The sequence below is a fragment of the Leopardus geoffroyi genome, chromosome A1 (genome assembly GCF_018350155.1).
Source record: "Leopardus geoffroyi isolate Oge1 chromosome A1, O.geoffroyi_Oge1_pat1.0, whole genome shotgun sequence".
In the NCBI taxonomy this organism is placed as follows: Eukaryota; Metazoa; Chordata; class Mammalia; order Carnivora; family Felidae; genus Leopardus; species Leopardus geoffroyi.
The window spans coordinates 226076844-226091291 of record NC_059326.1 but is presented as its reverse complement, the minus strand read 5'-3'; the positions used below and the strand labels follow the sequence as shown (position 1 = coordinate 226091291).

General features: G+C 45.1%; 1 protein-coding gene across 2 annotated transcripts in view; it reads right to left on the bottom strand.

Moving 5' to 3' along the window:
• RETREG1 (reticulophagy regulator 1) overlaps window positions 1-14448 on the bottom strand; it is a 128562-nt gene that overhangs the window by 34790 nt on the left and 79324 nt on the right. The window contains exon 1 of one of the 2 annotated variants that reach the window (XM_045441607.1): window positions 1130-1819. The exons of the other annotated variant lie outside the window; for it this stretch is intronic. Within the exon in view, the coding sequence (XP_045297563.1) occupies window positions 1130-1164 (35 nt within the window). The 5' untranslated portion in view covers window positions 1165-1819. Of the gene's footprint in view, window positions 1-1129; window positions 1820-14448 lie in introns of those variants that run through there. 2 annotated transcript variants of the gene reach the window in all.

The window sequence follows — 14448 nt, the reverse complement described above, 5'->3', positions numbered from 1 at the left end:
GACTAGAAAACTAAACAGAAGCTTTTAAGGACAGGACTACACCTACACACACACACACACACACACACACACACACACACACACACACACCCCTTATAGCCATGGCTGAAAAGGGATGGGTATTTTGTTTTCTTTTGGGGGGGGGGGGGGAGTATAGATGACACACAATGTCACATTAGTTTCAGGTGTACAACACAGTGATGGGACAAGTGTGCACATTATGCTGCACCCCCCACAAGTGTAGCCACCACCTGTCTCCACACAACACTGTTACAATACCACTGACTATTCCCTATGCTGTGCCTTTAAGCGATGCTTATCTTTAGTAGGAGGACAAAACCATATTTTGGCATTCCTGTTCCTAAAGAGTTAGCAGTTTCCACTTTTTCTGACAATAATAAGACTGTCATTTAACTCCTTTCTGTTTTTAACAGCTTTCTTTCTCCTTCCTATCTGAATCTCAATGACCCTACTTAGCATTCCAGTGAAACGATCCATACAAAGTTTATGAACACAGCCACGGGGCTAGAAATGGAGACTTTCACTGTGGGCACACGTCAGGCCCATATTAGCAGGAATAACTGCCTGCTTCTCTTCCTGGCTCTCCCCCTTCTTAGAGCTCAATGTTAATAAAAACACCGATACAATTAATGTACTGCATGGGGGGAGGTGGGCGGGGGGACTGATCACATTTCCAAAGATAAGAACTATAGCAAAAAAAGGAAGTATCACCATGTCATAATTGGTATATTGGTCTAATTTTTAACCTTTAGAAGTGTTCAAACATTTTACAAAATATTCGCTAGCTTAGATTTCCAACAACCATTATCTAAAGTTAAAGATCATCAAAAAATTCAAGTGGATTCTACATGGTGTAGGGGGAAACATTTTGTAAACTTTCAGGCCATGCCTTCCTCATTTAAGAAAAAGACTTATTCACCGATGTTTCTAGTGTATGTTCAGTTAATTTTAGGTCTCTCTCTTCAGTTTCCTGGAATTGAGGGGTGGCACTCCTCATCTTTTTTTTTGTTTGTTTTAAACTACTTTGAAATGAGTGATAATGCCTTTTAAAAAAGATAACTAGCAAATAAAAAAGACTCAAGAAAAAGTAAATATATATCGCAATTACCTTTGGCCTGGTCCAAAGTCGTCACCTTCAGGCATTTCTGCCCTGTATAAAAATAATGGCCGAGTGGACACGGCTGTAGCACTCGTGTGCTACAATGGCTTCTTCTCCACTCAACAGCAAGTGTCCCGGGGGAAGATCCCCAGCCTTCAAGTTCTTTCCCTTTTGAAAAAAAAAAAAAAAAAGCGCTCCTCCCTTCTTCAGAAAGTAGGTGTTTACAAACGTCCAAAGCACCTGCCTGCCTTGAATGAAGCTAGGAGCCGGGTTATCATGACTGTCCCCTTCTAAAAATAAATAGGTCACCTCTTACTCCCAGTACCGTGACAGGCAGCTGGGAGCAAGCATTTTCTCTCCAGTGGTGTGAGAAGGTGTCACCGCCCAGCTATTAACCTTTATTGGGATGACTTCACCTAGACCTGCCCACCCTTTTTCTTTCCCTATTTCTTGTTTTCTTTTCCTGGCATGATGAGGCACCCCACTGAAGGGTGGCATGGCCATGGGGAGCCTAAAACTTCAGCCTGGGCCATCATATCTCCGACTCAGAGGAGGAGGCTGAGGGCGGAGAGTGAGATGGGCCGGACGTGCCAGAGCTGAGAGCCGTGTTTGTTCTGAGAATGCTCAGCCACTCAGCAAGAGGTCGTTTACTCCAACGGGGAAAAAAAGAGAGAGAGAGAGAAACGCACACCAAGAACAATTGTGTTTTGAGGGACACTGTTTTGCAAGAAAATCTTCCTTTGGGTCATCTCGATTTCTCAACCCAGAATGGGTATGGACACAAATGAGCCCGTGTGTTCTTCTGGGCAACAGGGCTCCTCCCACAGACTCCCCTCTGTCATCAGAGAGCAAGCAGCCTGACATTGGCACACGGCTGGGCCGCGTGCCCAAGATATTTTTATAGCTTGGCTCATCATTACATACGTGTAATCAATCACCAAGTACCCTCATTTGCTGCAGCTTCTATGAGCAGGACAAAAATCACTTCAATTTTTCCTGCTTCTAAAGAGGCTAGAAGGTTGCACCTAGGTGGTCAAAAGGTACAAACTTCCAGTTATAAAATAAATAAGTCCTGGGGGGTGTAATGTACAGCATGGTGATGACAGAGTATAACACTGTATCGTGTATTTGAAAGGTGCTGAGAAAATGGATCTTAAAAGTGCTCATCACAAGAAAAAAAAAATTGTTAACTGTGTGTGTGGATGTTAACTCGACAGCATGTTGATCACTTCTCAGTACATATGAATATCAAATCACTGTGTTGTGCACCTGGAATGCACATGTTATATGTCAATTATATCTCAATTTAAAAAAGAAAGCATATGGGGCGCCTGGGTGGCGCAGTCGGTTAAGCGTCCGACTTCAGCCAGGTCACGATCTCGCGGTCCGTGAGTTCGAGCCCCGCGTCGGGCTCTGGGCTGATGGCTCAGAGCCTGGAGCCTGTTTCCGATTCTGTGTCTCCCTCTCTCTCTGCCCCTCCCCTGTTCATGCTCTGTCTCTCTCTGTCCCAAAAATAAATAAAACGTTGAAAAAAAAAAAAAAAAAAAAAAAAAGAAAGCATAGCTCCTTCTTCATTTAAAAAAAAAAGGCTAAGAAAAATATTACCGAGATTCTTTTAGGAATATACCCTAAAAGCTTTGCATAAAAAGTTGAGATCATTTTTTTTTCCTGATTAGGAACATTAGGTAAAGTAGTAAGCAGGATCTAATTATTTTTTTTTTATTTTAAATTTTTTTTTTCAACATTTATTTATTTTTGGGACAGAGAGAGACAGAGCATGAACGGGGGAGGGGCAGAGAGAGAGGGAGACACAGAATCGGAAACAGGCTCCAGGCTCTGAGCCATCAGCCCAGAGCCTGACGCGGGGCTCGAACTCACGGACCGCGAGATCGTGACCTGGCTGAAGTCGGACGCTTAACCGACTGCGCCACCCAGGCGCCCCTAGCAGGATCTAATTATTAAGAGACAATATACTTTTTGGGTGCCTGGGTGGCTCGGTTGGTTAAGCGTCTGACACTTGATTTCAGCTTAAGTCATGATCTCATGATTTTTGAGATGGAGCCCCATGTCAGGCTCTGCACTGAACATGGAGGCTGCTTAAGATTCTCTCTTCTCTCTCTCTCTCTCTCTCTCTCTCTCTCTCTCTCTCTTTCTCTCTCTTGTGTGCTCTCTCTCTCCCTCCCTCTCTGCCCCCTCCACAACGTGCACTCTCTCTCTCTCTCTCAAAATAAATAGAAACAGGGATGCCTGGGTGGCTCAGTTAAGCGTCTGAATTCAGCTCAGGTCATGGTCTCACAGTTCGTGGGTTCGAGCTGCACGTCGGGCTCTGTGCTGACAGCTCAGAGCCTGGAGCCTGCTTCGGATTCTGTGTCTCCCTCTCTCTCTGCCCCTCCCCTGCTTGTTCTCTCTCTCTCTCTTTCAAAAAATAAATGTTAAAAAATAAAAGAAAGAAAGAAAATGCTTTACTTTTAAAAACGTGTGTGTTCCACGGGGCACCTGAGCGGCTCAGTGGTTAAGTGTCCACCTTCGGCTCAGGTCATGATCTCAGGTTCGTGAGTTCAAGCCCCGTGTCGGGCTCTATGCTGACAGCCTGGAGCCTGCTTCAGATTCTGTGTCTGCCTCTCTTTCTGCTCTTCCCCCACTCATGCTGTCTCTCTCTCTCAAAAAATAAATAAACATTAAAAAAAATTTTAGATGTGTATATCCCATTGTCACTACATAGCAATTTATCTACATTTAATGTATATTTGACATTTACGTGTGTCGAAGTGATTTCTAGAGCATTAAAGAACTGAAGAGTTGAAGCAGATAACATATTAATCTGCTTTCTTTGGGATAGTGTCAGCTGTTTTGTGACACACGCATGTCACAATTCTGACAATTTCTTTAATACCTCACACAAGATAGAAAGCTCCAGACTTCAAAGTCTGAGGTTAAGTCAGTGCAGATACTCAAACACATAACTCAAACACTTTTGACCTTAAAAGAAAACAGTCATAGCAGATTTCTGAAAATCAGGTTTTGCAAATGCCTCTCAGACCCAAAGCAGGGTGCTGTATTGTTAGAAAAGTTGCAACACTGCAAACATTATCAGTGAGAATATTCCAGCACTTTTTTGAAAGTTTGTTTATTTATTTTGAGAGAGAGCACACGCAGCGTGGGTGTATGTACATGAGCGGGGAGGGGGTAAGGGGCAGAGAAACAGGGAGAGAGAGAATCCCAAGCAGGCTCCGTACTGTCAGCATGGAGCCCAACATGGGCCCCAACCTCGCCATCTTCAAGATCATGACCTGAGCCAAAACCAGTGTCAGAGGCTGAACCAACTGAGCCACCCAGGTTCCCACTCAGCACTTGACACTTATCAACGCCAAAAAGCTAATTCTACGATCTAACTCTCAATTTTAACAATTCTATCCCATTAGTTTTAACTCTTGTTCCCCTAAACTCCCAGTTTACTATTTTTTGAATATCTGAGTGCATGGGCACCTGGGTTGCTCAGTCAGTTGAGCATATGACTTCAGCTCACGTCGTGATCTCACAGTTTGTAAGTTCGAGCCCCGCATCTCAAGCCCTGCATCGGGCTCGCTGCAGCCAACACAGAGCCTGCTTCAGATCCTCTGTCTCCCTCTTTCTCTGCTCCTCCCATTTGCTCATGTGGGCTCTCGCTCTCTCTTTCTCAAAAATAAAATAAATAAACGTTTGAACTTTTGAGTATAGCTGTCGTCAAACTTAGTTGGTTAGTTACTACAGAACTAAATATATTCCTGAAATGTGCTTCTCAGTTCAAAGGACAACTGATTAGTGTCCCAACAGATGACTTACTACTAATATGAAATATTTATTAAAATACTTCCTTTAAGTACTCCTTCATGCATTTTTAAATTTTTTTTTTCAACGTTTATTTTTTGGGGGACAGAGAGAGACAGAGCATGAACGGGGGAGGGGCAGAGAGAGAGGGAGACACAGAATCGGAAACAGGCTCCAGGCTCTGAGCCATCAGCCCAGAGCCCGACGCGGGGCTCGAACTCACGGACCGCGAGATCGTGACCTGGCTGAAGTCGGACGCTTAACCGACTGCGCCACCCAGGCGCCCCATGCATTTTTAAATTACTTGCTCCAGCAATGGATCCTCCTTTAGGTATAAATGTGTGAGCTTCTGAAATTCACAAGGATGGGGGGGGGGGGGGGGAACAGGGACAACACGGTAACAGAAACCAGAGTGTAGCTACATCGCTGACACAGCGGGTGGCTTCCTAACGTCAGTGACACCTTCAGCCCTGTGGGGGGCTGGGGTTGCAAGGGTTTCCTCGGCACTGCTGACCTGCAATTCACTGGGCATCCTGGACGAAAGGACTCACAGCATACAGACGTGGGAGAAACCCTGAGGGCCCCAGAAGCCATCCAACATTTTGGGTGCTGAAGAAAAGGGGCCCGGCAAAGTCAGGTGACCCACCGTTGACCAATCAGGAGAGACCCGAGTGCAGAGTATTCTTTTCACTTCTCCAGCTGAACAGACAGCAGAAGCCACGCATTCTGGAGAAAGCTCGTGTGCCACACACTTCCACAGTTCAAGTTGTCTTGTATCCATACGCTCCCAAAATCTGTATACATTCGGTTTCAGTAGTATATGTTAAACAAGCATTTTTATTTCCTTTGCAGTTCAGTCGTATAGGATGACCTAAGGAAATCACTGCCATATCAAAGCTAATTGTCCACTTTTCTTGATGTTGCTTTTTCTCTTCACATCATCATTGGTCTGACTTTTTTCTTCCCACTCTTCTATAGCAGCATTCACTAAGGCTCTGGAACTTTCTATCAGAGACAATAGGAGGGATCCTCCCTCTCTTGGAGGTTACAGGGCAATATTATCATGAATGGCCAAGTGCTGGGTACCGGTGCAGGAGGGGGGAGTCACTGGTGCACAGAAAATTACTAAGATAGGGAGGGTGATTCTTTGCCAAGCTGACCTGATGGCATTCTTGCTGAAGGGAGGCCAAGGTGGTCAGATATTACCCGGAGAGTTGGGAGATGAGGAATTTGGTCAGAGATTGAGGATGATCAGATGTCAAGGGTGAGGGGTTCCCGCTAAACGGACCTGACAGGACTCCTGCTAAAACTGGGTTCTTGAGGGGGTGCCTGGCTAGCTCAGTTGGAGGAGGAAGCAACGCTTGATCTTGGGGTCGTGAGTTTCAGCCCCTTGTTGGGTGGAGAGATTATTTAAATAAATAAAAACTTAAAAACAAGCAAGCAAACTGGGTTCTTGAGAACATACCCAAGGATATAGCCTAGATGCAAAAGAGCTCAGAGGAGGCTGACCAAAGAGTCTTTGTCACCTCCTAAGAACAGGCACATTTCTATTTCTTCTACCAGCGTTCAGTGCTACAAAACCATATGGACCCTAGAGATGCACCGTCCAATACGGCAGCCACCCAGCACAGGAATTGTGGCTAGTGCAGGCTTTCAAGACACAGAAAAAAAGGAATGTAAAATATCTCATTACTAATTTTCATATTGACTACATGTCGTGATGAGATTTGGGGTGTATCAATCAAGTAAAATATATTATTAAAATTACTTTTACTTGTTTTTTATTTTTTGCTGCGGCTACTAGAAATTTTAAATGTTATACGTTGCTTGTATTGCATTTCTAGTGATCTGCACAGCTTTAGAACTTTAATTCTCTACTTCTCTTGCCAAAATTGGTTTAAGTTAGAAATAAAACAAAAGTTCCCGTGAGAGCAGACTGGCTAACACAATCTTACCAACTGCTTCAGGAACATTTCCAGAATCACTTTTCATCAAAAGGGATAAGGGTAGAGATTTACAGAAGATCTATCAATAGGACAGTACTAAGAAGAGTCCATGGAGCATTTACTCCATCTGCCAGAATCTTCTCCATCCCTCCTTCCCTCCAGCCTCTGAAGACAAGGATAAGATCCCACAGGTAACTTCTTCAAGGCCAGGGTGCATCCCAAGGTCTTGATTCCCTCCCTTCTACTCTTCTCCAATTTGTGCCAAAATTATCCCATCTCCTTCTTGCCTTCAGGACCTTTCCAAATTCTACTGGCTCTTTCTCTCAGCCACAAATCTATCCAGGCCTCTTCCAGAAACCTTATCACTGAGCACACATCTCCCAGTTACTAACCTTTGTCTTCTGTTCTTCAAGCCAAAGGTCCTAACCAATGGCCCGTGATCAAGTCACTCCTCACCAATTACAACCTACCTCCTGCCCCCACCATGACTCCGGTACTGCTCTTCAAATGCAGCTGATACTGTTCATCCCATCTGACTTGACCTCCTGGGGGCCCTTCACTGCAGCCCCCTTCCCTCTGTCCTGGCACTGGCCCCATGCTTGGCTCAAAGACTCCACTTCCTGTGCTCAGCTCCAGCTTCTCTCAACATTCCTTCTTGGTCTCTCTAGGTGCCCTTCTTCTAACTGGCTCTTCAGCGCTGGTGATCACGAGGACAGGGCTTCCCTACCCTCGGCCACTCTAACTCCACAGGCCAGGGATGTGCCTCCCAGATGCTGCTGATGCTGCTGATGGGGGACCCACACTTGGAGAGCGCAGTCCCAGTGTTCTAACACCGGCCAAGTCCCCTCTCATGCTATATGATCTCCTTAGGAAATCTCTCTCTTCCCAGCCTTTAACCCCCGCCACTTGTAGGCCCAAATCTATATTCCCCGTCAAACATGCCCCAGAATTCCAAGCCCATATGTCCTACCACCCACCAGCTTCCCTCTCGCGTCCAGTGGTATAAAATAGGTAGTTGGGGCCAGTGGTGGTGGGAGCCTTTGCACCATGGAAATCGGCAAATGCTACAAATCGGCTGCCTGATCCCTACCCGTTGTGAGTCAGTTGCTCAAAATTTACCCACACGCCACTGATTACTCACCATCTTCACCTGTGCTACATTAATTAAACAAGGAGGCCATTAGATCAAAATGGTTCTCATGCTTTAGCAGCACACTTTAACAAACCCAAATGTGAGCCTACAAATGCCTCAAGGGTAATCTAAGGAGGACCGATCACAAGCAGCCAGTAGGCTTTCCAAAAGAAGGGAGTCACTTGAGCTCCATATAACCAATCAGATCATTGCCTTGCTTGGCTCCTACAGAATCTCTAGCAAAGTCTTTCCCTGGGTCCCGTCAGGGGAGTGCTCCGGCCACTTCCAGCTTGGTGCCACCTGATTCAAACTGACTTTCGTGCAGATAAACTCTTCAAATTTATAGTGTGCCTCGATTTATCTTTTTAACTCCCGAAGTCCCACCAGTATCTCCAAATACCACATCCAAAGAGGACGCACCATCTCTGCCCCCTGCCCTTCCCTTAAGCTTTTCTGTTTCTTGCCTTTTTTAGAAAGGAATCCCTTGGGGCGCCCGGGTGGCTCAGTTGTTTAAGCGTCTGACTTCAGCTCAGGTCACTATCTCCCTGTGCGTTCGAGCCCTGCATTGGGCTCTGAGCTGTCAGCACAGCTGAAGCAAGCTGCAGCCTGCTTCGGGGGTGGGTGGGTGGGTGGGTGTGTGTGTGTGTGTGTGTGTGTGTGTGTGTGTCTCCCCCTCCCCCACTTGTGCTCTGTCTCTCTCAAAAATAAACATTAAAAAATTTTTTAAAAAAGTAATCCCTCATATCATTCTCAGTCCCATGATTCTGATGCATTTTCTCCATAAAATTTAGCAATATGTCATCTTACTATCTGTTTACACATCAGCTGTCCGAATCTCTCCCTCTCAGAGCAGGCAATGACCCTTCCTGTCCATTACTGTATCTCAGCAATGGTTGAGCTAGATCCTGAAACAGAACTAGTATTTTTTTTATTAATTTATTTTGAGAAAGAGAGAGAGTGAGCATGAGTGGGGAAGAGGCAGAGAGAGAGAAAGAGGGAGAGAGAGAGAATCCGCACTGTCGACACAGAGCCCAATGTGGGGCTCAAACCCACAAACCGCAAGATCATGGCCTGAGCCAAACGTCAGACCTGAGCCAAGATCATGGCCTGAGCCAAGAGTCAGACGATTAACCAACTGAGCCACCCAGGTGCTCCATGAACAAACTGATATTTTTAGGTGATGTTATTAATGAATATTAATTATGTGAGTAAAGAAATGTTCCAAATGGCTAACAGGGTCAGAAAAATGGAAGCTGTATGCTCTCTTTGCTCTCCTTCACCCACAGAGAAGATTCTCACCATCAGCTCTAATGCACTGAGCTATGTTTGTAGCCTACCCTGAAACTCTGTGCTCACTGTAATTTTTGTCCTAGTTCGGTCTGGTTTCCTCTGCTGCCTAGCCTAAGGGCGGCCAAATGCTTGTGATCAAATACCCTGAGCAGTACATGCCCTGTAAATATACTGTGCAATGCTAAGCTATAAGCACATATATACGTTCAATGTCATGTTATTTGTAATATCTTACGTACTTCAGAAATCATACGAAAACCTTTTGAATGTAGAGATAAAATAAATATAGGCACCTAAAACTGCAAAACAAAACAAAACAAAAACAAACAACACCCCAAACAACCTAGAGGACTGTCAATAAGGATTAACTAAATTTTGGTGCAGTGAAATCCTGTGCTGCTGCTAAAAAGGATGAGATTGTTATAAAAATCTCTCCATGGTACAGTTAGCTAAAAAAAAAAAAGAGAGAGAGAGGAAAGGAAAGGTGCATAGTACCATTCATATAAAAATATACATTTATATCCTGGTGAAAATATCTGGAAAGATATGTATGAAGATACGGAAAGGTAGATCTTCTTAGTTAAGAAGACAAGGAAGGGAGGGAGAGGAAGAAGAAAGGAAAAGCATTTTGAAGGGTCTATACTGAGGTGTTAATTGTGGTTTTCTCCCCTGGCTGAAGTAAATAAGGAATATTTTCCATTTTATTCTTTTTGCCTGTCTGGGTTCTCCATTTTTCTGTAACAAATATATACAAATTGCTCTTGTAAGAAAAGAAACTGTTTTTATTTTTTATTAATTTTTTTAATTTTTTTTAACGTTTATTTATTTTTGAGACAGAGAGAGACAGAGCATGAACGGGGGAGGGTCAGAGAGAGGGAGACACAGAATCGGAAACAGGCTCCAGGCTCCGAGCTGTCAGCTCAGAGCCCGACACGGGGCTCGAACCCATGGACCGCGAGATCATGACCTGAGCCGAAGTCGGCCGCTTAACCGACTGAGCCACCCAGGCGCCCCAAGAAATTGTTTTTAAAATACAAAAAAGAAAGATGACTTTTAAATGGAAGGGGAATTCTTCTGTAGCTTGCTATCATTAATGAAAAATATTCTTTAAAAAATGTTTTTTAAGAAAAAAAAAAAAAAATCCCTGCTCTTTCACTTGGGAAACAGGGCCTTCAGAAGCACATCCCCAGCAGAAATCTCAGGCTTCAGGATTCTCACTGAAGCCAGGCCAGTAACAGTCCCCCTCTTTGAGGAGCTGTTTGGTAGCAGACATATATTGGTTGAAAGAATGAGGGAAAGAGAACCCAAGTGAGCGAGACTGCCCTGCACCCAGTGACTCAGAAGCGTTAAGAATTGCCAGGGCACCAGGGTGGGGCTAGTCAGTTGAACGTCTGGCTTTGGCTCGGGTCATGATCTGGGGGTTTGTGGGTTCGAGCCGCGCATCGGGCTCTGTGCTGTCCCTGTAGAGCCTGCTTCGGACCCTCTGTCTCCCTCCTTCTGGGCCCTTCCCCCACTTGGCTCTCTCTCCCTCTCTCAAAAATAAACAAACATTTACCTAAATCAAAAAAAAAAAAAAAAAAAAAGGGCCAGAAGTCCCTTTGTCCGTCTTCCTCATCTCCCACCGAAGGCTCCCCGTGTTGCCAAGAGAGAATGTTTCCCAGGACAATTCAGAGTATGTATTATGTGCTTTGCAGAAGTGGAATAGAGGTATGGGACTAGGATCAAAGCCAGCATATTTTTGGAATAAAGTAAAAGAGGAACATTTCCTTTAGATGAAACAAAAACAAAAACAAAAAACCAAGGGATCAGATGACCCTATATGTATGTGGTGTTAGTCACGGCACTCAGTAATCCGATGATTAATCACAACACTCACCCTAACGAGAGGGTCGGTACCGTCTCTCTTGCTCTCCGGCTGGCGGAGTCACACAGAGACCTGTCCTTGGTGCCTTTCAGAGCAACGGAAACTTTGTTTCCCCAAATGCTATGTTATGACAAACTTTAGTACAGAAAAGATACAACAGGGGCGCCTGGGTGGCGCAGTCGGTTAAGCGTCCGACTTCAGCCAGGTCACGATCTCGCGGTCCGGGAGTTCGAGCCCCGCGTCGGGCTCTGGGCTGATGGCTCAGAGCCTGGAGCCTGTTTCCAATTCTGTGTCTCCCTCTCTCTCTGCCCCTCCCCCGTTCATGCTCTGTCTCTCTCTCTGTCCCAAAAATAAATAAACGTTGAAAAAAAAAAAAAAAAAAAAAAAAAAGATACAACAACCAAAAAGAGTTACCCAGGTTTAAATGGGAGCCAGGGCACTGAAACATGGCCTCAATCCCGCCCCCAGCCCCCCGCCCCCCAAACACAGCCCCTGAATCCAGTCCTTGGAAATGCAGAGTTCCTCCAGGTACTCCAGTGGAAAACCTACGACCTAGATCGTCTGGATAGCCTGGAAGAGAAAGTGGAAACTTTTTTCCTTGGTCTCTTTTCAAAATAATGAGAACAGAATCAACCCAGTTACCCATTTTATCTTTTTACTTTTTTTTAAGCTTAGCACATGGAGTGTTTTCTTCAAATTTCTTTTCATCCAAAAATAGCTGGTACTCTAAAACCATAGCACCCCTGAAGACATGGCACCCCTGAAGTCCCTGCCCTCCAGTTTTCTGGTTGACCTTCCTTCTTTTTCTGGAGGTATCACTGTAGTCACCCTATTTCCCAGCCTAGGACAGTCCCCAGCTGCACCTCATGTCCTGGTATGATCAATAACGGACCCCTTCATGCTCATCAGTTTAGGCCACCAACTTGCAGGACCCAATATAGCACCATTTTCTTACCCCTATTTCTTGGAACTTCCATTGTATTAGGTCGTGCTAGAATGTCACATAATTTGTTATGGTCTCAGTAGGGACCCCAACTGGACCCAACGTCGCCACAAACCCTCAGGCTGGCCAGCGGGTGACTCTCACACCCTTCCTGTCTGGTTCATGCTACACCTGCCATCTGACCCTGTCATGGGTTGAACTGTGCCCCACCCCCAAAGTGGTGTGATGAAATAAAGCTTCATGAAGGATGGCATGTGATGAAGGATGGCAACAGGGGAGAAGAGTCAGCAAATGGCCGGAGGGAAAGAGGGTCAAGGAATGGAAAGAAGACGGAGGTAGAAAGGCTACTAGGGAACAGACTCAAGAGCCTCCAAGAATCGTGTCCTGTGCCAGCTGTGTCTCTGTCACGTTGATCTCTGTGAGGGAACACTAATGTCCTAAATTTCTGACCAAATATGTTTCTTCTCAATAAAAGTTCATTATGCAGTCGACCCTTGAACAACATGGGTCCACTTATATATGAATTTTTTTCCAACCCATACAGTACAGGACTGTAAATGTATTCTCTCTTATGATTTCCTTAATAACATTTTCTTTTCTCTAGCACTTTATTGTAAGAATACAGCATATAACCCATATCCAAAATGTGTGTTAATCACCCCTTTATGGGCTCAGTAAGGCTTCTGGCCAACAGTATGCTATCAGTAAAGTTTTTGAGGAGTTAAAAGTTATATGTGGATTTTTTCAACTGTGTAGGGAGCTGGCACCCCTAACACTCTCATTGTTCTAGAGCCGACTGTTTCTTGGTAAGTTGGGATATACAGGAGTTGTCAACCACTGGAATCCACGAAGCGAAGCGTGAACATGGCAAGTAACCCTTTTGAGTAGTCAGTGGGATCACAACAGGAAGGGTCGGGGGTAAGGGATGATGGGGGAGAAGAGCAGGAACTTGAAATGAACAGAGAGTAGGAGCGTAGCCTCAGGAAAAACACTGACAGAAGGAAGAAGCAGCAATCTGGCAATGGCTTCAGGAAGACCAGGGAAAAAGACTGTGTGAAACAGGGAGGGTGCTGGGACCTCACGCGTCACATCACCCTATGGCACTGGCTTGTTTTTTGTTGCGTCCTGCGTTTCTTGAGACCCACTTTGTGGCACTAAATGTGGCCGCTACAAACTCTGGTTTGTGATCTCCTCTCAGAGGGCCTGTTGGTCACCTGTGACTGGTTTCTTTCCTACTTACTTCCTCACCCCTTCTCTCCTTAAAACAGTTGACATGCCTCTGGATCAAGCTAATTTCTTTCTCTCTTCCTCCCATCCATCACCAAACTACCCTCCCCCTCCAAAAAAAAAAAAGAGAGAAAGAAAAACTTATAAAACTCCAGGAGGTATATACCCACTGACAAAAATCAAAGTCAAATGTTATCATTGGTTCAAACGTCCCTCCACAGAAGACACCTGTCCTGCGATGTCTTGCTCACTTCCTTCTTTAAAGCTCTCTTCTAAGTCTGCACGTGTATTTCGGGGGGTGAAGGTCCTCGACAGAGAATCTCTGGTTCCAAGAAACTTAGAACAAATAGCCACAGGAGAGAAAGAACTCTGGCAGGCCCCACTGCTCTTAGCAAACATCAGGAAATGGAAAATTTCTGGCCACAAATTGCAGACACAGAGGTCTGTGTGGACGGTAAGGATCGGGGTGACTCTACAAGAATGACACACAGCTCAAAACAAACTTCACCTCTTGAACTTTTTAAAAAACATAACCAAAGACGGCCATCGTAACTTTCTGTTTAACTATGGATTGCGCAAGACGTTTGTTATATGTTGATCGTCCTTATCATATTTTGCTTATGTCAGTGTCAAAAATTATTTTTCGTTCCTTAAATAGCACCTGATGAGATACTTCCTGGCTATACATTCCCCCAGTATTTTGTGGAGTAGCTGAACAAAAATGAAGACTTTTCAGTTCAACATTCCTACGATAGTTAATCATTATTTCCATATTACTTTTGAGGTTACAGGTTGGGTGACCAGAAAGTTTCCTAGTCCCTTTTCACGGTGTGCCATCTGGCCCTGTTGTGGCCTTGGCTGGGGGAGCTCCCCCTGCTGAGGCAGCCTGAGGATGAGAGATCTCCTCAGACACTGAGAGAACCTCTCCTCCAGGCCAGGGGGTATTTTTGAAGAGGAACCAACCCCTTTAGAAGCATTTGCAACAAGAAGAGCTGAACATCTCATGGTCTTGATAAGTGGGAAAGAGGAGGGCCTTAAGAGACCTCACAATTTCTTCTTGAAGGAAAGGGCAAGTCCCTCCGGTAACCTAATGGGATGGCGTCTCCCTATTGCCTCAAC